Source organism: Macrosteles quadrilineatus, unplaced genomic scaffold (genome assembly GCF_028750875.1).
Source record: "Macrosteles quadrilineatus isolate MER2022 unplaced genomic scaffold, UCM_ALF_1.0 Scaffold_1__1_contigs__length_201487025, whole genome shotgun sequence".
In the NCBI taxonomy this organism is placed as follows: domain Eukaryota; kingdom Metazoa; phylum Arthropoda; class Insecta; order Hemiptera; family Cicadellidae; genus Macrosteles; species Macrosteles quadrilineatus.
Window position 1 is genome coordinate 127,396,423 of NW_026542594.1, and position 26,848 is coordinate 127,423,270.

General features: G+C 34.4%; 1 protein-coding gene across 4 annotated transcripts in view; it reads right to left on the reverse strand.

The window, feature by feature from the left end:
- The window catches only part of LOC128984528 (synaptotagmin-7-like), an 831,102-nt gene that overhangs the window by 688,984 nt on the left and 115,270 nt on the right, over positions 1–26,848 (reverse strand). For 3 of the 4 annotated variants that reach the window (XM_054403861.1, XM_054403871.1, XM_054403865.1), the window contains exon 2: positions 26,185–26,306. The exons of the other annotated variant lie outside the window; for it this stretch is intronic. In XM_054403861.1, the coding sequence (XP_054259836.1) occupies positions 26,185–26,268 (84 nt within the window). In that variant the 5' untranslated portion in view covers positions 26,269–26,306. The remainder of the gene's footprint in view (positions 1–26,184; positions 26,307–26,848) is intronic. 4 annotated transcript variants of the gene reach the window in all.

Sequence of the window (26,848 nt, forward strand, 5' to 3'; positions counted from 1 at the left end):
AGAATTGTAACAAACACATTTAGTATCTGGCTAGAGTATAGTTTTAAATGCCAAACTCTTAAAAGAAACACGAAAACACGTTTGTGTAGAAAGCCAATCTATAATATCACTATTAAATACTTCTGGATAACTCTCAAAATGTATTATTTTTAAAGTACAGTGTACGGGTTTTCAAAGCTTCTATCCTATCACAAAATATAGATTCGCGTGACCAAAGCAATATCCGCATGAAGAAGTTCCATAATGAATGCTGTGATGACGTTATTAGGAGTCTTGCCATTAATACTTTAACTATTCTTCAAGAAACTTCCATTAATTATGAAGTATCTGTATTAAAATTTTTCGAAAGTATTTAAAGCTATTATTCTTTTTCAAATCACGTTTTAAGCAAATTGTAATTTTTCTTTAGTGGTTACTCTGTAACTTATTTAAAACATTTTTAAGTTTTTTGGGATAAATTAAAAGATTCTATGTAGGCCTAAATCATTTTGTATAACAACCTAATTAACAATACTTTTCTCTATACCAATACAATTTTTTAATTCAGGAAGCATTTCTCGTTTACCCGCAGTACTTGCAGAACTGTATTTGCTGAATGGTTGGTAGGTCAGTTTATATTGTCGTCTATAAACCTTCGCTGTATTGTTCCAATCCGTACAAGCTGTTTATAACAACTATTAGTACTCTGAACACCTTTAGTTACATAGGGCCGATACGAAATTGTATTAAATTTCGCTGCAAAATACTTGCGTTTTGGGTCTAAAGTAGTTCTTTTTCTAACTAGGAAGTAAAAGTCAATTGGAGTATACATTTTACTCACTTTTTAACATAAATTTTAAACAGTATCTGAGGTATGTATCAATTATCTTAAACTGATTCTATATAATTGCTTAAATGTTTTGAATTTTTTCGCTCTGAATCTCAAAAGATGTATGAAACGGGAGAAAGATTATTTTACTTCTAATTGAATCCAAGAAATTTTATATCCCAAGGACAATAAGGTAAGAGATAATAATGTTTTCAGTGAGTATTGTTTCTGAAAGATTTTGCCGTAGTGTAACTTGGCCAGTTGACCAGTTTCTTTGATGTGTTGCTTACTGTTAATGGTAGGGTGTGTTAGTTTTGACAGAGTTTTTAAAATTTATCATGACGTTGGATCTGACATGATAATATTATTTTTTTTGCTATTTCAACAATCTACAAGTACTGTGACGTGCAAAACCTTGCCTCTTTGACGTGTGCCTGTTACCTGGTTCATGGACTGTTCGCTTGGTGACGGTCGGCGGAGTGTAGCGTCAGTTCGTAATGTTTTGCTTGTATTAGTTGTATATGTTGTAAGTAGGGTTGCGAGCTGGTCTAGTGGTTAGAGCGTAGGACTCCGGTTCCTGGGGTCTCAGGTTCAAATCCCGCCAAATCACCAATGGATTTTATCCAAGTGATAATGCCGTAACCCCTAGGTCTAGCCTGAAGTTATGTGAAAAACAATTCCGGGCTCGTGCCTAGCGCGTCCTAGGACAAAAAAGTAGGGTAGATTGTATTAACCAATTTTCTTTTTTCAGCATTTTTATATTTTTTTATTAAGTTTGAACTCTATGTTTCATTGTGCACTTTTTTTTACTGTTGTATTAATATATCATATCTTGCAAAGTAGTTTTGTTTTCAAAAAGCAGTTTTTGACTGGCCCCCTTTTGAGGGCTAGTTAGGATAATGTAGGATAGAAATTTCACTTGAAAATGGGAATGTTTTGTAGCTTTTAACACAAGGAACGTTGGAAAAGTATAAAATAATAATATTAAGATGTCAGTTTTAATTGTACTTTAGTTCGACTGTTATGTAAGTGTATACGATATAAAGCTATGCCAACATAGTGATTAATACTAATACCCGCACATCATGTTTGAATAAAATGTAGCTAATTTATAACCTACCTAATCAGGTACTTTAAATATACTTATAATAATAAGTTTGGAAGTTTGGTAACTATTACCAATCAAATAATATAACTTTCATTTAAATGACGAGTTGGTCAAATATATTTTCATCCTTACCATAGTAATCGAAGTATTATGTGTAGCGAAATATTTCGTATGAGAATATATGGTCAAAATACCAATAGTTTGGTCGATTTACCTATCGAAAGGATAATGTACCCTGACACAATCGTAATATACAAAATGATAGAATAGATAACCTTACCAACGGGCTGTTTGCTTACAATGGGAGTATAAAAAATATGGGAGCTTATATTTTCGCTGAACGTATTGTCGTTTTGTAACTTAGTTTACTAGAATAATGGAGCAATATAGTGAAATAGTTGGTCACACGGCCACAAATTGCCTTTTCAACCACTCAACCCGTGCTAATTTTTAACTCTGTTAAAATTTACCTGGTGTCGATAAGTGTCACTTTAAATCCTAGTCATGGAAGAGTGAATTTGATTACTAGTACCAAAAGTGGCACTTTCCGGTGCGCGCACGAGGTTTATATTACGTTTGAGGCAAAGCCGTGCATGTGAAAGTGAGTGTTAAGAGGAGAAACCGAGAGTGGGGGAAATTTCCAGAAAATCAATTTAAGTAGTTTTTTCATTGCGTCGCAAAAATTCACATACAACAGTAATATGGAACATCGGTCATTTTTAAACCATGATATTTCTCAAATAGTTGTTCAAAATATAAAAAAGACAAGCAACAAAGTAAATTAAAGAAGAAATTATGGAGGTTGTGTAACAGAGACAAGTGGTTTTAGTCCAGTCATTTTAGGGGAAAATACCCCTCTATCTGGAAATATTTCCCTAAATGGTGAAACCTGGAACATGTGTAGTACTTGTACCCAATAATAACGTATCAAAACTCTACATTCGTGCATGCTGTGCTCATCGATATATACAACCATCTTCGAAAATGGTGTCTGATTTTCAATTTTATTTGCCCATAATTCACTAACCGTTGAAAATACAAAAAAAAATAGCTGCCATTTAAAAATGTTTAATTGAATCAAGATGAACTTTTTTCCTAACATGGGTCTATTTCACTGCAACATACATACCAAGTTTCATAAAGGTTGATTGACAAATTTTAAAAATAAAAATGTTTATGTAAAAAATACAAAATGTCGAATATCTGGTCAACGAAGCGTTTTTTGGAGTCACTAGGTAAATTATGTCCCTACTTTTTGAACACCCTGTATATAGGATAGGGATTTTGGCATTATTCTAGGGACCTCAAATGAAAAGGTAAATTGGTCACCGTGCTAGGTCTATGACGATAGATTATTCATTATATGGAAAATTTGCTAAAAAAGGATAAATATCCTTACCAACCAAACCCTTAAACGTTAATTTCCTGCTTTCCAATTTAATGAGAAATAAGTTTGTGAGCTTTGTTTCCGTAAGGATTGTACTAATCCAAATATTTAGGAATCGAACCATTGTATTGATATAATTTAATATAGCTTTGACTATGGTTGGATAACAGAATTAATTGTAGACCCTTAATAGATCACTCGTGTGGTTATACATTCAGATCACTACAACGCAAAACATATTATGGAATTGACTATGTATTAGTGAACAATTAAATTGATTTTAAATCTTTCATAATATAATTTAATGCTTTAAATTTTGTACTTGTCTATAGTCTACAGTATAATGCATTATTAACGAAAAGGAATAAATCATCCCCGAGACAATGTTTCTTTTAAGACAAAATACACAGAAGACCTAACCTTAAATATGTAAATAAAAACTTTAAGATGACTCGACGATGCGAAGGGATCAAAGAGTGGAGCTATCAAAGCTTGTGAAATTATTTATTTATGTATTTAAGGGGCTACATTATTCAGTATAAAAGGTAACTCTTTTGTGATCTATGAATATTTTTTATCCATAGAAGTATTATTTTTAGGGGGGCAGGGGAATTCTTGAACCTTACAAATTTTAATAAATTTAATGAACGATGGACAAAGTACATACATAAACATTACTACATTCGTTTTATATATGAAAAGTTATTTTACTATAACCATGTATCTTATATCTTGCCGGATAAAAATATATACTTGAAAGATTTTAAATCATACAAAGCGTACGATTTCGGACTTGACAGCTACAAATGAACCAATCACAACCTCCACAACACAATCTGTCAGTCAGATGTCCAGAGTGATTATGAATCTGACAAAAGTCTGATGATAAATACATCCCTCTCTATCTCTATCCCAGTGAAATTGTGATGTTCATGGACTGCCATTTTTTAATTTTCTGCATGTTTAACTTTTGTGGTTTTAACGTTGTGCGTGTACATATTCTGTGTACAGAGTGATTGCAAATGAAGATAGTTTGTATTTAATTTAATATCAGTTTGTCTATTTCATTTGTAATCGCCCTGTATTATAATAATAAGAAACTAGTGTACCTGTTGCTCGAATTCGAGCAATTGCGAAGTATTACAGGAGTTATTTTAAAACGAATAACAGTCATAATTTCCAATGACTTTAAAAGAGTCGACTCAAAGATCATGGAAATACTCATGATGTACATAACAGTTTGATATAGCCTAATCAACATTTATTGTATATTTACATTATCTTTCAATCAATATATTATCTTTTTTCAAAAGATGATTTAGCTTTTTAGTGCTTCTACGAATGGTTCCCACTCATAGCCTTATTAGGATTTCCATAATAACGATTATAAATAAAAAAACAAAACATTATTCCTATTTCTTCTAATTGGTGGTGTTCTATGACATTCCTGTTTCCGTAGTTTGCAAATCGGCCATTCAATGATTGTTTAAGAAATGCTGCACAGTAAAAGTGTTAATTACAATCACAACAACAACAACAAACAACAATCAACAACAACCGCAAACAACCAATCAACAACAACAATTGCAAACAATCGGTGTATTGTTTTTTACAATCATGATGGAAAATGTCCGCAATAAATCTTTGAACGACAGTGTTAATTAAGTTGTATTTTAATTATATCAAGTTAACTAGGCTTTCTCATTTTTTCCATTGTAATATTTACACCAACACAAATATAAATACCTAGTAGCCTAAATGTATCATTCCAACCAAATCAGTAAATTTTTGTAGCATTTGTTTCCTTAAATTTAAACTAAAATATTTACAGCAATTAAATTATCAATCTGATCATTATGTAAACAAATATGTTCTTCATAAGGATAACATGGTGAATTTAAAAGCCACTGGGGCAGAGCCCAAGGGACTTTTTCAAAAATGAAAGGTTAGTTTACAAATCTACACACCTAGACGAATATTTTGGTTTATAATATGTAGGGTTAAATCTTAAAACAAAAAATCCTTATTGTTCACAAATTTTCATGTAGCGTATTAATAATATAGATTTTCTCTGGAATTAATGTTTAAAATGCTTAGCGTTAGCTCTAATTGTTTTTAAGTGTAGGTTATTTTTTTATTTATATTATTTTATTTAAAATAATTTTCTATTTTGGTAATGTTTTATTGGGGGTTTGTGTATTGAAATTGATCCTTAAACCCCATCACCACTACCTAACTTCTTGATATGGTTAATAAGCTTATTTTGCCGAAAAAATTTTTCAAAATCAAAAGGTGCCTTTTTTAACAATCAGTAGAACATTATACGTAAAGATAAGACCAGATTACGAGTTCTGGGAAGTGTCTTTAGTTTTAATACTAGCTATCGTAATATTTTTCATATCTTTATAACCCATCGCAATAGCTTTTCAATGGTTTAACATAAGTATTTACAGCTCTACTGCCAAACCAGTGTTATACTACCTATATACAGGGGATATATATTTTCGCTATAATATTCATATAAACTTTAAGATGCATAGACATTTTAACATGGGCTATATGGGTTGCCATGTTGCCATGCCGGTTTTGTAAGAACGTTAACAAAATAACTGTACCATGGGTATGAAATGTATTATACATGTAGGCAAATATTTCTTTTCCCCTTTTTATTGTCGTATGTCTTATTTTATTTTTAAAATATCTGTGAATTTATTTAAATTAGCTGTTACAAATTCTAGATGGTTCAACATTAATTGTTGTTTACTCCATGACAAAAATGATTAACCAATTAGCTATAAAATGGTATAAAATTACCAGAGTACTGCCAGAGTGATCCTGTATGACCCTTATGGATGACGCGTTTCGAGGACTTTGTGATCTTCAGAAGAAAGCCTCATCTTCAGGTCTTCCACAAGAACATTAAAACTGTCGTTTCGAAAAAGTACGAAGAGATTTTTACTACATCCGACCGCTGTCGTTTCGAAAAGGTACGAAGAGAATTTTACAACATCCGACCGTGACAGTTTTACATGTTCTTGTGCAAGATCTGAAGATGAGGACTAAATTTATCAAAAGGCGTCATCTATAAGGAACATACAGGATCACTCTTGCAGTACTCAGGTAATTTTGTACCTGTTACAGTTTGTTTAGTGATTCTCAGACGAATATGAATAACCATTTTTTTTTTTGTCCTAAGGACGCTAGGCACGAGCCTGGGATTGTTTTTCACATTACTTCAGGCTAGACCTAGGGGTTGCGGCATTATCACTTAGATAAAATCCATTGGTGACTTTAGGCCTAATGAATAACCAATTAGGCCTAACTTATGTTGCGTGTTGAAATTTACGCGAAAATGTAACTAGGCTGTCAATCAGTAAAACAAAACAAAATGGCTTACAAGTGTAAATCACAATATACACTCGATTTACATACATGTTGAAAAGGTTATATGTCTTAGCAACTAGGTAAAATAAGGTTTCCTGTCGATTGAAGTTACTTTAACTCCTTACTTTGGTGTAAATAATTAATAGACCGTGAGCACCTATTAGGTCCAAAGAGGAACCTGAAAGTGATCAAAAATATATTTATCTTACATTAAAACTTAAATGGAAATAGGCTAAAATATTAATTGTCTGTGAAAATTTATAGAAAAAAATGTAAGCCTAATAATACGTTACTAATTCTTTTTTACAAAATAAAACAGAAAATGCCTTATTCTAGCAAAATTTGTAATAGGAATTGTGATTCTAAGAAACGTTAAGTTATTAGTGAGCGCTATAAGTAAGATTTGAACAGAGGACCTTGGGCATCTGAGATGTGAACAGTGAACACTAATCAATACAAGTGCTGCGTCAACTGGGGCATTCCAGTTCAAAAATATGTGGATTCACTTTATACAATTTAACACGATAATTAGCAGATTGGGAAGCTTGGAAAAAGAAAATTATGTAAAGGAAAGATTCGTGAAACAAGAAAACTAATGACCCTTGAAAATTTATTAATATTGTAACTATGACGGTAGGGATACTAAGACCATTTGAATGACTTACTCACGACTACATGGTGTTAATAAAAAAACCATCAGTGATGAGATTGAATTTGAATATTTTCTTCAAACTAATTATTTCCTAAATAAGATGCTGAATCAAAACTTTAATTAAAAGGTTAAAACTTGAGGACCGTCGTTTGAGCCTGGCAATTCCTTAGCATCACGGTTGCTTTCATACGATTTAATAAATATAATTATGAATTCAGTAGCATCTGATAGTTTATAGCTTTTTAACTTATTAATCAACATCGTACATGTTATTAAATTTACTGAAAGTACATCAAATGATGAATATTTTAACACAGACTGCAGATTTACAGTATTTTGCCAATAAAAGTTCACGGTTATGTTATAGCAAAATAAAGGTTACTAACAATACAAACAAAATACTGACATACAAAATATGAAATACCTCTCACATAGGCTACGGCGGTATGAATAGCTGTTACACAGAAAATAAATAAATTACTCTTAACTAGTTTGTAGTCTGTTTAGTCACGTGTATTTGTGTTCTCCGTTTGTTTACTCACAGATTTAACCAGAACCTAATGGAAGTGTGTGTTGTCAATAATGGGTGTGCTGTACTCGTTGCCGTTCTATTAGCTGTACAATTAAAGGACTTATGTTATAGACTATTTTCAACAAAGCCTTTTAAAATGACACTATTAGATTCCAATTGTTTTCAAACAAATATTTCGTAACGTCTCTGTAATTATGGGGACAATTTTCTGAAGAAAGTCCCTTGTTAAAAGCATGCGTCACCTGACGAAGTTATATCTCCCTTAAGAAGTTGATCATAAATGTAGAAATTATAATGTGGTGCATCTTCGGTCAAACCAATTTAACATAGGTTAAAGTAGACCATTTCAAGTGATTTTTTCAGAATTCAGGCATATTTAATTTCGTAATCAAACACAAGTATGAAAACGGTAAAATGACGAAACATGTGACAAATTGGTAAGAGCTTGTAAAAAAACGCGTCCCTCACTCCTTCTCTTAAACGTTCTACTTACTCTCTTAATCTTTGAACCTCATTGTTCCATTAGCCGTGTTAATATGAGTAAAACTATGCTCTTATGAAAGTAAACAATGATGTTATGTAAAACTTTTCACTTCTAAGAACTAAACTGAAACGGCTACTTTAAAAAACGGTTGTAGGTTAACATTATTAAATTAACGTTTGTAGATGAGTAAGTATACCGGGCTTGCTGAGAGCGTCAATTTGATCAAGTTTAAAAATGCACATTGACCAAGAGATGCATATTCTATTTTGTCTACAGTTTTTGGTGCTCACATTAGGTTAGGATTTTTATTCGATCTCTGCATTATTGTGTTGACGGAGTAAACAATGTCATTGTTAATCTCAAAATACAGCAAACGAAAAACTCTCCATTTGCATACTGTTAATCATTTACATGAATTAATAAATACTTTGTTTTCTGACAAAAACGTTGTGTTTTATGTTTAATAATAACATTTTAAATGCTGTAATTAATTACATTTGCATTCAGTCACATGTTACTTTGCTTACTTTGCTGGCAATTTTTTCTCTTCAGTTGACTTAGGAAATGTATTGAGCGAATAGTAAAATTTTTGAGAAATAAGCTGTCTTGAATACTAATTCGAGTGAACTAAATCTCACTTCCCATGACAAGTGTAGTTTAAAGTTCTACTTTACCTTAAAACAGCTTATGCATGGTCTAAGAAGTATTAGTTAATGTATAATACGGTATTTATTAAGGCAGATTTGCTCACCATAACATTATTCACCTTTGTAATACAATCGTAAATACATACTTTTATATAACTTTATATACTTTTTTATATACTTTTATATACCATTGTGTATTGAACGTTCCATGTAAATATGGTTGATATGACTCAGATGTTATCAAAACATAAAAGGTAAATTAATTTTAAAATGATACAAGGTATATTTGGCAAATTATGTAAAGGTGAATGTATGCCAGAAATTCTGAAGAGTTGTGTACAATTATTTTTTACAATCAGCAGATGGCTCATAAATGCGTTTGTTCATATTTCCCTTTTAGTATGGCGTTTCTCTTTCATGCAAGAACTGTAAACCCACGAATGGCTGAACTATTTATCCATTCAGGGCTTCACCTTAACAGGTGACTAAGGTTAATACTAGTCCAGCAAAAAGTTGAGATTTTTGTTCAGGAACTTACGTTACACAGTTCTGTTGTTAACGACTTTGTTCCTCGATATGAAACGAAACTCTCACTTTCATTAAAAGAATAAAATGGCTTCTTATGTGGAGAATTTACCAGAAATATTATTTATTTCAGTTAAGAAAGCATAGTTTGTCCTTAACTTGAATTTAATGAGTTTGGCCAACTTAGAGTTACGTTTTATCAAACAACCTTCCCAGCACAGCTCTGCGGTATTGTGGGTCAGAATATCATCACTACTGACATTAGGAAAATGTCAACCACAGTAACAAGGTCACCACTCTTAATCAACCCTTTTGTCCTCAATCAGTCAAGTATTATACTCCTCAACGTGAACACTCATCACAATCACACAGCCTCTCTGAGTGAATTGTCCATTTACATTGACTTTCAAATTAAGGTTACATGTTTGCTGGAAATATATTATTAAAAAGTAGTTCTTTATAACAGTGCATTATATAAAAATACAGGTAATTTCTTGTATCGATTTGAATATGTGGGTATTTTATTATTATAGTTATATCTAAGTGTATTAACGTTCTATACTAAAAACTTAATATCCTATTGTATACTGAATTGCACATAACATTATCTAATCGCTTTTTTAGGCTAAACGTTTTCATGAGTTTTGGTCCTTATTAAGACCAACTTTAAAGTGGATATTATCTTACACGAAAGTTTAATGCTTCTATTATATTCACTAGGTTATCATTATTCATTTAATTAAATTAAAAATTTCTTTTAATATATTTTATTTATTAAAACGTATTTCTTAAAATTTAAAATACTTCATTGCAGAGCTTCTAAATAAGCACATAGATGAGAAAGATTTACTGTCAATAATCCATACTAAAAACTATCAACGTTTCCAAAGGGGTTAAAAAACAAATAAGCAGGTTTGCCAAAATATTAAACCCTATTAAAAATTCAAAACACCCTTTTATATGTTAAATATTGTCAAATTGTTTGCAATTAAGCATTGTAATACATTATATTAAAAGGAAAAGACCTAATAAAAACTAACAGAACACGAAAATCACAAATGTTATTTAACTCTACAATGACCACTGGGCTTTCAACGAATTTAAAATTATAAAACCGAACACGTACCAGAAAGAGCTCGGAAGTTACGAGGAGTATATCAAGTAGGACTGAAAACCTCCATTCTCTGACCAATGTTTTTACATTAGTTACTTTAATTTCTTTCGCCCAAATGATCGGAGTGTTTTCCCAAAGACATTAGGCCATAAGTTTAGAATGCTTGAGTTGCTATATCCTTTTTATTTGTTATGTTCTATCAAAAAGGAAAGAAATGTCCTTGTCTCTGGTTCTATCTTACGCTATATCGACTGATCGTCTTGATTACTAGATACTAGATAAATAATATTTTAAACATTATTTTCAATTTATATTAGAGGGTAAAATAGTAAAAAGAGTGATCATTCAATAAACGCAAAATAATACAATTTTCCTCTTACTAGCGTAATGGAAGGGGGTAGTGTTTGGCAGTGATGTGTGAGTAGTCTGGTGCTGTTGTTAAACAATAACTTGTTGTGCTGACCTACAGAAGACTGTTGCTTTAAGTAGGCCAGTGCACTTGATCAAGGGGTCAGTTTTGTGTGGAGTGGTGAGTGTGGTGCACCGGAGGACAGGGTCCTGCTGGGGGAGCTGGAGCCTTGAGTCCAGGTAGGACAATGTTAATGGTTTTAAAAATTGGGGTTTAGAGTCTTTTCCAAATTGGGGTTTCAGTTTCTAACTAAATGGTTTTTACAGTTCCAGTCAACTTTGCTTTTTTATTTGATTTTAGTCTTTGTGTTCTTTGAATCGTTTTGGGTTTTAACAAAGTTGGGTTTTGTAAGCGAATGCTGAGTTTCACTCCTGAGCTACGTCACCGAAAGTAACAGTGGGTACCTCAAGTTAATCATCCAGTTATTATCAAAGATCCATCAAAATTTTGTCATTGGTCTTTTTAATTTTGAAATCAGGCTCCCCGAAATATTTTACATTAGATTTTTAATTTGTGTCTCAAGGTAGTTCACGAATTTCTCGTTCTTCTTCGATCACATTGCGTATACCTCATCATGTGACCACCGCTTATGACATGGCTTTTGTTGTTACCGCTTGTCGTCTTTGGAACAGCCCACCCCTACACATTAAATCCCTTGGTAAACGCTCCCAGTTTGTGGCGGCACTAAAAAATCTCTACTTTGAGCAAATGATCCTCCGCTGGCGTGTCCTAGGGCTTCTGCTTCTTTGCGCGATTGCTGGTGCGTGTGTGTGAACGTGTTTTCTTTTGTATATATTATATTTATAATAATTACTATTTTTTAAATTGAATTTTTGTTTAACGTGCTCTTCATGTGTTAATATATATATATTTATATTAGATTAAGAAATTTCATTGTATTTTTATTTATTTATATTTAAGTTTGTCAGGTTAAGTGTAAGAGAGGGCCATGTGGCCATAACTTTGCCTAGTAAAATAAAGAATTTTTCATTTAATTTCCAGTTAAGGTACCGACCGTTATGTGCCAACTACCAACTATGCTAAAACACATAATTTAGTTAGGTTAGGTCAGATTATAATATAGTTAATACATAACTTAGCTAATCTTATAGAGTAGTCGTATGCTTAATTTATACAATTTTAAAATCTATAAATGATTATACTATTAGTTTAATACTAATCAAAAAACATATTAAACTTGTAAATTATCTTAAAATATTAAAAAAGTGAAATATAGCAAGAGCGTATATACTGTATTTTGCCAACATAACTGTTTTAGAATTACAGACGAATATATTTTTGCAAACTTACGATTACGAAAGGCATACATTATAAACTTATAAAGAAAAACATACATTTAATTTTAAATGAAAGTATTGACTAATTATAAACTATTCAAATAAAATTCAGGATTATATTTTTATAGGTTAGCTATTCGGCCATGGTGGTAGTTTCAGTCGTGGCACACTAACGTCGATTTTGAAAACTGAACCTAAAAGATCAAATATTTCCAAATCATAGATAGATGACTATGTGTAAACGTTTTGAATAAAAACAGTATAAGTGTGTTCCAAAAAAATTCTAGATGAAATACAAATTCACATACATATGTATATTTATGCTACATGCTGTAAATCCGGTCTAGTAGGCTCTTTGTGGTAAAGTGAGTAACAAACCACAAAGATATCGTGTTTCCACACAACAAAATTCAATTGGTGTCTGACAGGATACCCTCGCCTCTTTGAGTGACGTCACACGCTCTAATGGTCTAAGTTGTCACCATAAGAATTATAAACCACTGAAAGCAGTCATTGAGAATATAAATACATATACTACAATAATATTATGCCTATTATAACTTATCTCCAACATCTGAGAGTCGGCTGGGTCAACTGCAGGCTCAGACGGAGAGTGGAAGTAAAGAGGTGTTTTAAATGCCTCTGTTTCGGCCATTCCTCCCGAAACTGCAAGGGACCCGACCGAAGCAAGAACTGCCTTCGGTGCGGGGAAGTCGGTAACATCCGTAAGGACTGCCAAGTCGAGTCCTGTTTTCTTTGCAAAGAAAATGGGCTCGCTGAAAAACACTTGAAGCATATAGCTGGGTCTGGACAGTGCAGTGCATTTAAATCTGCACTACAACAAGCGAAAGCCCTCCCACGAAGATAAGAATCCTTCAATGCAATCTTGAGCGATCCAGGACGGCTGACGCACTTCTATGTCAGTTTGCCCTAGAACACGATGTCGACGCGCTTTTAGTCAGCGAACATTACCAGTACCGTGATAGGGACCCAGCTTTTTGGTTCCCTGATAGTCTTGGTACTGCTGCAATCTGGGCGCGTAATGCAGCTACAGTACAAGTACGGGGTCACGCGAAGGGCCGAGGTTTCGTTTGGGTTCGGTGCCGGGATGTCACTTACTTTAGTGTCTACCTCACTCCCAATGAGGCCATCCGTGACTTTCGTGAGAAGATAGACCGCCTGGAAGAGAGCGTGCGCAATACCACAGGACACGTCGTCGTGGGTGGGGATTTTAATGCTAGGGCTGTCGAGTGGGGAATGACCCTCACAAATTCCCGGGGCAAGTACATTCTGGACTTTGCTGCCAGAGCCGGACTCGTTGTCGTCAACGAGGGCAACACGCCAACTTTCCGGCGCCCTGGGATGCGGGGAACGATCCCAGACATTACCCTTGCATCTGAGTCTCTTTTGCCAAGGATCAGAGCCTGGAGAGTCCTGGAGGATTACACGGCCAGTGACCACCAGTACATAATTTTTGACGTCCTGGATGGTCATCAGAGACAAGTGGCAGCGTTTCGTCAAGTGCCCGTTCGATGGAACATTAAAAAACTGGACGTGGCAAAATTCAATGGAGCCATCCTACGAAGAACGCCGGTGGTTCATCCTGCAACTGGCGTGCCTCACGCAGAGGCGTTAGTTACATCCACGATGAAACTGATTGTCTCGGCCTGCGATGAGTCTATGCCTCGCAGGAGATACCGGTGCAATAAGCGTCCTGTGTACTGGTGGACTGCCGAGATTGCGGAATTGCGTCGAGCGGCATTGAGGGCCAGAAGACTTGCTACCAGGGCTAGAGAATCCCTAGACAGACGGCGTAAGTCGGATGCTTATAGGGTGGCTAGGAGGTATCTTCGTCGAGCCATCAATCGGAGTAAACGCAGTTGCTGGGATAAATTAAGGGACGATGTTGATTCCAACCCGTGGGGCCTGGGTTACAAACTTGTAACCAAGAAACTTGGAACCCGCTCTCCACCTTCCGTCATGGACAGGTTCACTATGGAGAGGATAGTCGAGTCCCTTTTCCCGGCTCACGCGTTGCGCCCACTGCGGGATTATGGAAGGGTGGACGACGTCCCACTTTTCAGCCCTGAAGAGCTGGTGGCGGCCGTCATATCCCTGAAGAACAACAAGGCTCCTGGTCCCGATGGGGTGCCCGGTGAAGTCCTCAAGAAGGTTTTGACTACCAACCCCTTGATCCTTTTGAGCATGTATAACGCCTGCCTGGTTGAATGGGTTTTCCCCTTGTGCTGGAAGACAGCTAGGCTTGTGCTTGTTGGGAAGGGCAAGGGAGACCCAGATCTGCCATCCTCTTACAGACCTCTGTGTATGTTGGATACGGCTGGCAAAGTCCTCGAGAAATTGATCCGTTCCCGGCTAAATTCAGCCGTTGTCGCTGCGGGGGACCTCTCCCCTCGTCAGTATGGATTCAGGATGGGGCGATCAACGATTGATGCGATTGAGGAGGTGAAGCAAGCCGTGATGATAGCTGAGGATTTTACCCACTACTCTCGCAGGGTTGTGCTGCTCGTAACGCTCGATGTGCGAAATGCATTTAATTCGGCGAGGTGGTGCGATATGCTGGATGCTCTGGAGAACACCTTCCACGTGCCGGCATACCTCATGCGCATCATTGAGGATTATCTCCGGTTTCGCCTCCTAACGTATGACACTGCGGAGGGCCCGCGGACGATGAGTGTCACTTCTGGTGCTGCCCAAGGTTCCATACTCGGCCCAGACCTCTGGAACGTCGCTTATGACAGCCTTCTGAGGTCTGAAATGCCTGAGGAAACAGTCTTGGTTGGATACGCAGACGACAATGCAGCTTTGATAGCTGCACGTAGCGTTGAGCTGGCTCAGCTAAAGCTAAACCGAGTTATGCGTACCATAAACGCATGGATGGCAGACCACGGTCTCTCGCTTGCTCTGAGCTAAACCGAGATCGTGATTTTGACAAAAAAACGGATTGACACCATCGTGCCGTTGAGGGTGGGAGCCGTCGAGGTTCAAACTGTTCGTTCTGCCAAGTATCTTGGGGTCATGGTAGACAGCAAGCTTAGCTGGCGGGATCAGATCTTCCGTACAGCGGACAAGGCCGCTAGGGTGGTTTCTTCTCTTAGCCGGTTGATGGCCAATGTCGGAGGGCCTCGGTCCAGTCGTAGAAGGCTGTTAATGTCTTCGGTCCAGTCCGTACTCTTGTACGGTGCTGAGGTGTGGGCAGACGCACTAAATAAGGAGGCATACAGGATGCGGCTCGCCCGAGTGCAGCGTCAGGCAGCACTGAGGGTAGCATCTGCCTACCGAACGGTGTCCGAGCCCGCCGTCCTGGTGATTGCTGGAGTCATCCCCGTCAAACTTTTGGCGGCGGAGAGAAAGGCAATTTACCGGCGCCGTGGGGAGGACGAGGCACGAACAGAGGAACGCACCCGCACCTACCAGCTGTGGCAGGAGGGCTGGGAACAGGAGACACGGGGACTCTGGACCAGGCGACTGATACAGCAAGTCCAACCTTGGGTTGATCGGCGGTACGGAGAGGTGGACTTCTACCTCACCCAATTTCTGACGGGACACGGCTTTTTCCGGTCGTACCTGTTCAGGATGGGCAAAGCCGTGTCACCCGACTGCATATACTGCCCAGGCATTCTCGATGACGTGGAACATACATTTTTCCACTGCCAGCGCTGGGAAAGGCCCCGCCTGGAGGCTCAACAATTAATAGGACTGCTGTCGGTGGACACGGTCATACCGATTATGACGGAGGGTGAGGACAATTGGACCTGTGTGTCACATTATATCCAGGGTATTCTCCGCGCCAAGAAGATCGACCTTGACCGGGATGCGGTTGTAGGTCATTAAGAATCGAAATGCCAGAAACGGTGCGAGCCCTGAGGGCTTAGGTCACATGTTGGCCTGACTTGAAGTAATGTGACAAACAATTCCAGGTCTGTGTCCAACAGAGTAGAGGGGGTTTTTTAGTGAGTAGTCTGACAATTTTCAGGAGTCTCACACTACAGGCTGGCTACCTGTGTGCGTAAAAGCATTTTCCCTCCTCTCCCTAAAAAAAAAAAAAAACAAATTATAACTTATCTGTGGATTTGCATTTGTCAAGTTTTCTAGTCACCAATTCTTAATAAGAGGTATTAAGAATTGGTGACTAGAAAACTGATAGCTTTCAGTCAGGGTAAACAGAATACAATTCTTGTATATAATAGAGATAAAAATACTTTAGGAATCCTAAAAATTATATAGCTTTGTTTACTAAGAAAATAGGATGTAGTCATATATTTTACCCAATTAATAAATATAACGTTCCTTACAATAATGATTGAAAGAGGATAGAAAATGATTGCATGTTCAAGTATACGCTATAGCTAAATTCATTATTAGTTACATTTCATTGAAAAATACAGAATTGTTAATTTTTATATAAATTGACGAACCCTTTTTGTTTCCATAATGAGTCAGCCTTCTGAAGCACTGCGGCAGCCAGCTATGATTTATTACCTCTAATTTAAAATACGGCAACTCTTCTGCAATTCAGATCAGAACACAGGTCGTCAAAAAGGAAATTTTGATCAGAACACAGGTTAGACTTGAAGATGATTGATTATTTAATGATTTCAAATCTGATAGGGTTTAGAATCTATGATCAACAAATATGTTTTTCCTACAGTCACCCGACAAAGTTGGCTTCCTTGTACTGTTTATAGTACAGAAAGCTGCTAATTGCTGCATATTTATACTTTGCCGTACGGTTTATACTTTTTCGTACGGTTTATACTTTGCCGCACATCAGGATTCCAACGAAATCCTCCAACGAAACAACACAAAACAGTGTGGTTCTATTATGCACGTAATCCGTGTACGCTTGGAAATAGGTTGGCAACACTTAAAGATAATAATACTATGAGCAGCTGATTGACGATTATAACTACGATTTAACCTGTCATTTCGTGTTTATAGTTTCGGTATTTCTGAACTTTCTGGACTTTTCTTTTAAACGTTTTTAAAACATTCCTACGATCTTAATAAACAAGAAAATACCTTTAAAGCATTTTTTTAGGCGAGGAAACCACTTCAAATTATGAAAACATACGGAACTATATTCTCAAAACGCGGAGCACATCTTGCCGAGGAAAAATAGCGGAGTGATACGGACCGCGGGTACTACTTTCTCTAGGGCACCAATTGTGTTGCCAGCTGAACCTAAAAAGTGTTGTAAAGTGTTTGAAAGACTAATTATTTATATGCTTTATAGTGACTGTAGGAAATAGTTATTTGTGTAACTAGTGGTGAAAGTGGCACTTTGCTGCACACGAGAGCAATGTTTACTCACGAGCCGCAGGCGAGTGCGGAATGATCTCGAGTGCAGCAAAGGCCTTTTTCACTCGTGTTACACATTATATTTTTCCTACAGTCACTATAAAGCATATAAATAATTAGTCTTTCAAACACTATACAACACGTTTTTAGGTTCAGCTGGCAACACAAATGGTGCCCTAGAGAAAGTAGTACCCGCGGTCCGTATCACTCCGCTATTTTTCCTCGGCAGGAAATGTGCTCCGCGTTTAGAGAATATAGTTCCGTATGTTTTTGTAATTTGAAGTGGTTTCCACGCCTTAAAAGAATGCTTTAAAGGCATTTTCTTGTTTATTAAGATCGTAGGAATGTTTTAAAAACGTTTAAAAGAAAAGTCCAAAAAGTTCAGAAATACCGAAACTATAAACACGAAATGACAGGTTAAATCGTAGTTATAATAGTCAATCAGCTGCTCATAGTATTATTATCTTTAAGTGTTGCCAACCTATTTCCAAGCATACACGGATTACGTGCATAATAGAACCACGCTGTTTTATGTTGTTTCGTTGGAATCCTGATGTGCGGCAAAGTATAAACCGTACCGCAAAGTATAAACCGCACGGCAAAGTATAAACCGTACGGCAAAGTATAAATATGCAGCAATTAGCAGCTTTCTGTACTAAAACAGTACAAGGAAGGCAACTTTGTCGGGTGACTGTAGGAAAAATATAATGTGTAACACGAGTGCAAAAGGCCTTTGCTGCACTCGAGATCATTCCGTGCGTAAACATTGCTCTCGTGTGCAGCAAAGTGCCACTTTGCCCACTAGTTACACAAATAACTATTTCATCAATCTTAAATTGGTTCTGTATTTTCCATTTAACTTGAAATATGCTCGTATGTACAATAACATTATCGTATACACGATTATATGGTATGAGTTCTTAACGAAAATATTTTTACATTTCAAACGATAACAATTAATTTTGATTTGTATGATCTGTATAGGTTTGCATGGAAAAAAGATAAGCTTTGATGTCTTAATATCAAGAAGGTTTTTAGTAGTGTTTCTTTAGATGGCTTAAAAGGTATCAAAAGCAACAACATATCAAATAACTAATTATAATAGATAAAAAAAATAAAGTGCGACTAAATTAATGAATTAATGTATAGGGTCTATAAGTTTTTGAATTTGATTATGGTCAAAGTTCATAAAAGACTCGCAGAACAACAAAAATCTTCAACTTTTAAAATAGTTGACCTTACTTTGCATTACAGTATTTAATTTAATAACTTACGTTGATCAGAACATCGGAGAAACGAAGTTACAGTAATGTGGAAATACGTAATGAAAGAAAACAAATAGTGAGTACTTTTCCCAAAGAACGTGACAAATAAGGGTAAATATTTTAAGAAAAATACTGAAATGTGACAAAAACAATTTAAAACTATGTTCTAGCTTTATTTTGATATATTTTATTTCGGTTATGATATTGTATTATTACATTTCGGTCAGTCTGTGAAGTATTACTAGTTCCACCACTTGGTGTAGACTTGTTACCGTGTGTTATTCTTGTATTGCTTTCTAAGGCTTATTGTAACAACAATATGTTTTTCTTTTTCCTGCCATATTCAATGTATGGTATATATTTATTTATGATTGCTAGGCTTTGGTTGGGTGTTTTTACACCTGAGGACGGGATCAGATTCCAAATCTCGAAATGTCATGAATTATTTGTATTTTACTAACCGTTATGGAAGCACAACATAAAATCACCATCGTTAAAAATGAAATTCAAACAAATAACGGGAAAAGGATAAACTTGTCTATATACATAATTATGTTTATATTTTGCCAGTGGCATTTTGAACGAGTCATTTAAACGCGGTCCGAGCCCCTCAAGTGTTTTGTGGATACGACGGGAATCGAACCCCACCCTCCCTTACTGAAGTTTAAGTCGCAAATACTAGGGTTGGATACCCCCTAAGACATTACAATACTAACACTAAACAAATTGAAACAATTATACTATCGAGGTTAGTCTAATGTATCATTCAAATATCATGGCTGTCTAAACATTTGAAGTTGGAGTGTAAAACTTAGCAAAGTATAAGTCAACCAAAAAATGAATCGTATCAGTATACAGGGTGATTGACATAAGTGTGCCAGCTGTTTTATTCGAAAACTATAAGATATATCAAAAAAAGTTAAATGGTACGTGCCTTGAATTTTTTATTAAAAAAATTGTGGTCAAAAAAATATGTTAGCCACCATTTTTCCAATATGGCCGCCAACTTTGATTTTTCTTATCGAACTGTATTTTATGATGTATTCCGGTAGAAAATGTAATTTGAAGAACATTTTACTCCTGTGTTTTCTTTCATAAACCTAACCGTTTCAAAGATAATAATGGTTAAGGTTTTGAAATTTCGGCATGAGAAAGAGTTTTCACAAATGCCTAAGCAAGCAGGCCAGCTGTTTTATTCGAAAACTATTCGATATTTCACATTTATTTTCGAATAAAACAGCTGGCACACTTATATCAATCACCCTGTATACAGATATGAGATCTTATTTGACTAAAACCTCAAACATTGTGTGAGTTCTTTTGTAGAGGACTAATTTATAATTTAAAATAAATGTGAATTTTTTAGAAAAATATTTCTAGGTCTTGTTTTATATAATTCTCAATGAACGTTTACACCAGATCTTGCATGTAACACACAGAAGAATACGTACAAACCTACAGGCATTACCAAATATGAGGAATGTTTTATAAATATACCTGACAATCTATTTCAAACTGTATGGATAGGATATCAACGTTTTATAAGAAAGGATGTAAGAAGGTTTAAGGTATATGTAAAAGGGATTACCGTAGATTAAACTCTCTCATTGATTTTCCGTCGTAGCCAAGCAAGCTAGATCAAATTGGAGACCAAATTCCTACCCCACCTATACTGGTATATTAGTTTTTTCCTTTCCTCAACATGTTTTAGTAAAACTTTAGTGGTTTTAGTAAGATGCTATTATAGCGAGTTGAATTTGTGTAAAAAATAGATAGAACGTAGGACATTAATTAGAACAGATTATACGTAAGGTTGTATCTCTTTTATGTTAAACAAACTTTGGTCCGAAGATTGATTAATCCAGGCTAACATAAAAATTTTTTTAAGAATCAAATAAATTAAATCATGTATTACATGGAAATTCTAAAAAAAAGTATCCAAGATTGTTTAAAACCTTTTACAAACAAGTAAAACTACGTTAACTACCTGTCATATATATAACGCTTTATTCCTCTGTCTTTAAACATATGAACGAATATCAGTTTCATGTAACCCTGAATTGTATTATGTAAATGAGGCTCATACGACGACAGAACACTCTCCGGGGAAGCTTTGGTTAACAAACGTGGGGATTTTGGGACTTGAGAAATCGCTTACGATAATTGCTTTGAAAGCATGAGATAAGGTTAAATTGAGTTTTCAGAGTTTTAGCAATTTTACATGGGTTTGCACTTAGCACAGGTATATATTAAATATAGAGGTTGATAAAAATATGTTTAGGTTGAGAGATCAAGCTCGTTCTTTTTTGATTTGGAAATTCGTAATTTTCACGATATTAACCTAGTTAAACACAAAGTTTAAAGTTTAGTCTCAGGCACAATTAATTGATGAGTGATTATTATTTACTTGATTGCACTTATTTTGCAATCCTGCTATTTCTTCACCATGTTTTTATTATATTGAACTTCTATTGTTACTTAAACTCACAGGATTTTTACTCTTTCAGTGGTAAACAAATTATAGAGTTAATATCGTAGCATATTTTATATCTTCTCCTTATTAGAAAAACATAAGTTTACATATTATGTTTTTTTATCACATACGAGATCGTAACCATATTTGTGAGTTGAATCCATTGGATTTCCAAATCAACATACAAAAAAACCATGAAAATACAAATATAAGATGTACGTCTAGGTAAGAAATTTTAAAATAAAATATCTTGTAGTTCTATAAACAACCAGTGTTACCGACCCTTTCTATCGTTCGTAATATGAAATATTTGTATGATATGACTATTTATACCTTTACTATATTTTTACTTAAACATATTTTTACTTTACCAGACATTATTTACATATCGGTAACATTGATGTTTCATGAAACGTCAAAGTTTATTAGGTGCACTAATTTACTTGATATATAAAATAAAACAAACAAAAGCCAAATAATAAACAGAAATCCTATCATCAATCGAGATGATGTAGAACAAATATATTTTTCATTACAAAAATATACTCTGAATTCAAGTTAAAGTTGTGAGAAATTTAATAAAAGTCTACTTATAAAAACTAAATTAATTTAATTAGTATACCTCATAATATACAAGTTATGACAGAAATACTTATTACGTTCTTCGTTCCTGTTAATTGCTTGTAACTGTTGCCAGATGGCTTTATATTCATTTAGCTAATGACCTAGCAGGTTTTGACTTTAGCGTCTAAGCATTTTAATTGCACTTGTTATGTATGGACAATTTAATTACTCTAATGATTTACGTATAGGCTACAGACTAAAAATTCTAATATACATGTAGTGTTCCTCTTTTAGTACCGTATATGTAAAACCTTAAAAACCTATTTTAAATGTTTTTTACATGGTATAACGTTTTAACTCTATACTTAGACGGTTTCTTTGTTGTGGTAGAAATACTTTCAGCGGTAAAATACCGTAGATAAACAATAATAATGCCTTTAATACTGTATAAGAAGTACAGTATCCTGTAGGAGGATGAAACAAAATGCAAAATAAAGGAATATGCCCTGTAAATAAGTAGTTTAGTGCATTTATTTAGGACTCAATTCTGGTAATAACTACTGATTATAGCGTTGTAGAGAAAACAAAACTAGGCAACACAAGTTGATTATTTTCAGGGAGTAATGGGTGCAGGTTAAAAACGGCTATTCTGATTATTAAAATAAATTATGATCGTACGTCCGTTGGCAGATCGTGTTCATTTGACTTGAAATCGTGATTTTTAAATCGGTTATACCACATATTAGCCTATCACAAATAATATCATATTCCTTATTAAATGTAATAATCGTATGTGACAATACCTCTGTGTTTAGCTACTACAGTGGGCTTGAAAAAGAAATAATTGTGTTTAAAATGTAATATAGGATAAATAAAAAATAAAATATGCTACCGTATTTTCTAAGATTAATTTAATTTGAAAACAATTATAAATTGAAGATATTTACTATTGATTTTAAGCACGCTGTTTGAATTTTAAATCATTTTGCTTGACTACCATTTTTGGTTTATTAAAAATCTGATTGTTTTATCAATTTGTTAAATAAACAGAACACTCTTAAACTAGTAAATGAGAGGCGTAGCTGATGAAGGGTAAGTCCTCGCTGAGCTTCATCCCCTATTGTTTTGGTCTTATCTTGCCTCCACTGACAGCAAATAACTACCGTACCGTCCTATCAATGGGATAAATATTGTCCCTCACTTTTTTGTCATTAAGCCGTATAAGGATATAATTTATATTCAACCTAATTTTTTTTAAGAAATCCTAGAATTGTTCTTAGATAAAATACTTACCCGATTATATTTAGTACCAAAACATACTCCGGCTAAAACATACGAAGCTAAACTGAGAGATATTTTTTTTATTGTTCTATGGTGTGATAATTTCAATAAATATCATGGAAAGGCTTAGTGAAGGATTATACAGGGTGATTGATATAAGTGTGCCAGCCGTTTTATTCGAAAACTATAAGAGATATCAAAAAAAGTTAAAAGGTAAGTGCCTTGGATTTTTTATTAAAAAAATTATAGTCAAGTCAAAAAAATTATTTTAGCTGCCATTTTTCCAATATGGCTGCCAACTTTGATTTTTCTTATTGAACACCCTGTATTTTATGATGTATACAGGTAGAAAAGGTAATTTTAAGACAATTTTATTCTTGTGATTTTTTTCATAAACCTAACCGTTTCAAAGATAATAATGGTTTAAGTTGTGAAATTTTGAATGGTTTTCGAGCAAAACAGCTGGCATGCTTGCTTTGAAACTCTTTCTCATGCAGAAATTTCAAAACTTTAACCATTATTATCTTTAAAACAATTAGGTTTATGAAAAAAATCACAAGAATAAAATCGTCTTAAAATTACTTTTTCTACCAGAATACATCATAAAATACAGGGTATTCCGTAAGAAAAATCAAAGTTGGCGGCCATATTGGAAAAATGGCGGCTAAAATAATGTTTTTGACTTGACTATAATTTTTTAAATAACAAATCCAAGGCACTTACCATTTAACTTTTTTTGATATCTCTTAATAGTTTTCGAATAAAACGGCTGGCACACTTATATCAATCACCCTGTATAGCTTTGAAATAAGTAAAATCTAAACTAAATTTGATTTGACAGTCAGATTTACTAAGCTTTAAAAGTTCACGACGAGTCTTAGAAATCAAAACAAAGCAAGATCATTTAGTTAGTTAGAATTTTTATCTTGATTTTACATGTTGTGTGATTCCTATCAATGACCCTAACCCTTAAATCGTTCCTTAAAAAACTGTTAATACAACTCTCCAAATTCTTATATTCCATCTTATAACACTTAAACATTATTTAAGAGATTATTTAAGTATTAATGACCTTTAAACTGAAGTGGTTAGGAAAAATAAACAGGAACATGAAGAAGAACATAAAAAGTCTGGATTTTATGAATGGTAAATTTAACAGAATCAAATATGTTAAAACCAATAATCGAGATCGTTTTGTCTCAATGTTATGACGGAAATTATGGCTCTATTTCCAAAGTATCATTTGATTTTTTACCACTATCTAACATCATGGTTAGCAACCGCATATTCTTATAAATACAGACAATGGTTTTTTAAAATGAGGGTTTTATTGTAAATTGAGATCGAATGCAAAAGTAGATAGAATTGTAAAGCTTATTATCATTAACAAAAGAATGTTTGAAAACAGGTAAAATATCATACCTAACAATATTATTTGAGTTATTGAATTATTAATGCTCCGTTTCATATCATCCCACATTACCTCAAAATGGTTATGCTAGCTGCGTCAATGCACACCTAATGAAGCATAATTGTGATTGACATAGGTTCACCCGTTATTGCTTTCTGACTAAGGCTACCACCTGCCAATAGTTTTATTTTGTGTGAGACAAGCAATTCTTAGAAAATGTTATGTCGTTTATTTTTAGTTTAGGCTTTGAAATTAAGATTCTTAAATTGTAACAAAATATTCATTTATGGAACCAGTATTTAATTTTTGGATCACTTTCCTGGACAATTTATCGTTTGTATGCCAAATTTGGATAAATTTACGTAACTTACTAATTACATTTGTATAAGAGTTTATGCTATTTTACGAATAAGAGAACGTTTTATTGTTTTTTTACCATATATCAAGCCTAATTCTGTAAATATATTATTGTAATAATGGATAATTGTAATGACAAAGACAGCCCTTAACAACCAGTCACCCCAATAAACAGACTCAGAGTCTCATAAAAATGCTGTTTACATTAATTATCAATTACAAGTAGATAAATTAGTCCTGTTACTGTTAAGTCACCTTTGCTAACCTCTAAAAATATAGAACATACTGGACTGATATTCATATTAATCGTTACTCTTCATTTGGAACTAATCATATCCATGTGTGTCATTAAGGTATTTAAACAATGAGAAATATTCAAAAACTGTTAAATAATATTGACCTCTCGTAATAGAGGTTTTGTCACATGTCTAGGGTCAACAAATTATGTAAGCTTTTATTTTGTTTACGAGTAGCCTCTTCTTAGGGCAATACCTGAACATAGACTTAACCGAGGCTTAACTCTTATGTCTTATGTTTGTTCGCTCTAAAATGGGTTTGAATGCTTTAAATTGACACAAAGTTTGTTATTACAAGCTACAACCCTGTGTACGCATTTGCCTGAAACCATTATAGTTTTAACATTAGTGATTCACATAGTCCATCCAGTATCCGGGTGAATTTTGAATTTTCTGGAATGTAAACTGCCCTTGTTTATTAACGGAGACCTTGAGGGGAATTGGTTGGTTGGTTGGTGTTTATCGAAAAAAAAATGGAAAACAGGAAAATTGTAATACAGTGTTTGAAATATATGTATTTAATGTATTTAAAAAGCGAATGCCAAAAATATATCTTTCAAAGAAAGCGTAAGTGAAATTTTAATGAAACAATAATATGGTATTCAAGAGTGCAACACAATTTGCTGCCAACAGCTATAATGAATAATAAAATATAAAAAAAACATCTTATTTTAAACTTCCCCAGTGAGCAAACTCTCTTTTATCCGAATTGCCAACAAACATATCAGATTTTCATTATGCATCATTTGTAATCCCAGTTTTACACACCGTAATAATATAATATGTTTATTCATATTTCAATTCTCCTATCACAAAAATGCATAAACAATACCTAGCATTAGATTCAAAATGATCAATCCAGGGACTTACCATATGAGTTCCATCGATGAGGGGCTTAGAAGGGTCAAGCTGCTCTGAACGGGAGCTTTGCTCGCTCTTATCGAGCACTCCCATCACCTTCAGAGGAAAGCACCTGAGTGCTGGTAACTGCTCTGAAAATGACAAACCAAGAACGTTCAGCCCAATGCACACCTTAGGCATGTCCTTGGTCCGAGCTCATCGTCGTTAGAATTTTTAGTTGATTTACAGGGTTTTTTCTTAGAGAAAATATGGATGTTCGTAACATTGCACATACCAACGATATTAAGAGATTCTAAGGTCACGCTAGAATTAAATTGTTCATTTGGATACATCTTACTGTAACATTCAAGATATTGAAAAGCAAGGCGTATGGCTTAAGTGGAAAGTGTTCACCAAGAATATTATAACAGAATTGGCATGGATAATAAGCATTACAAATAATAATACAAGCTCGAATGTAAAAAAAATATCTTGGCATAAGGTATAGTTTATTTTTGGATTTAAAATTATATTTTTCCTACAGTTACCTAACAATGTACATGTTGTCTCACTGATTTGAGAAAGCAAAGTGGCCAATTCGCTCATCAGTGAGACAATGTGTTAACATTGTCTCACTCTAATTACTTTGTCTCACTCCAGATTTGCAACGTGAAGGCACGAAATAGTGAGCGCG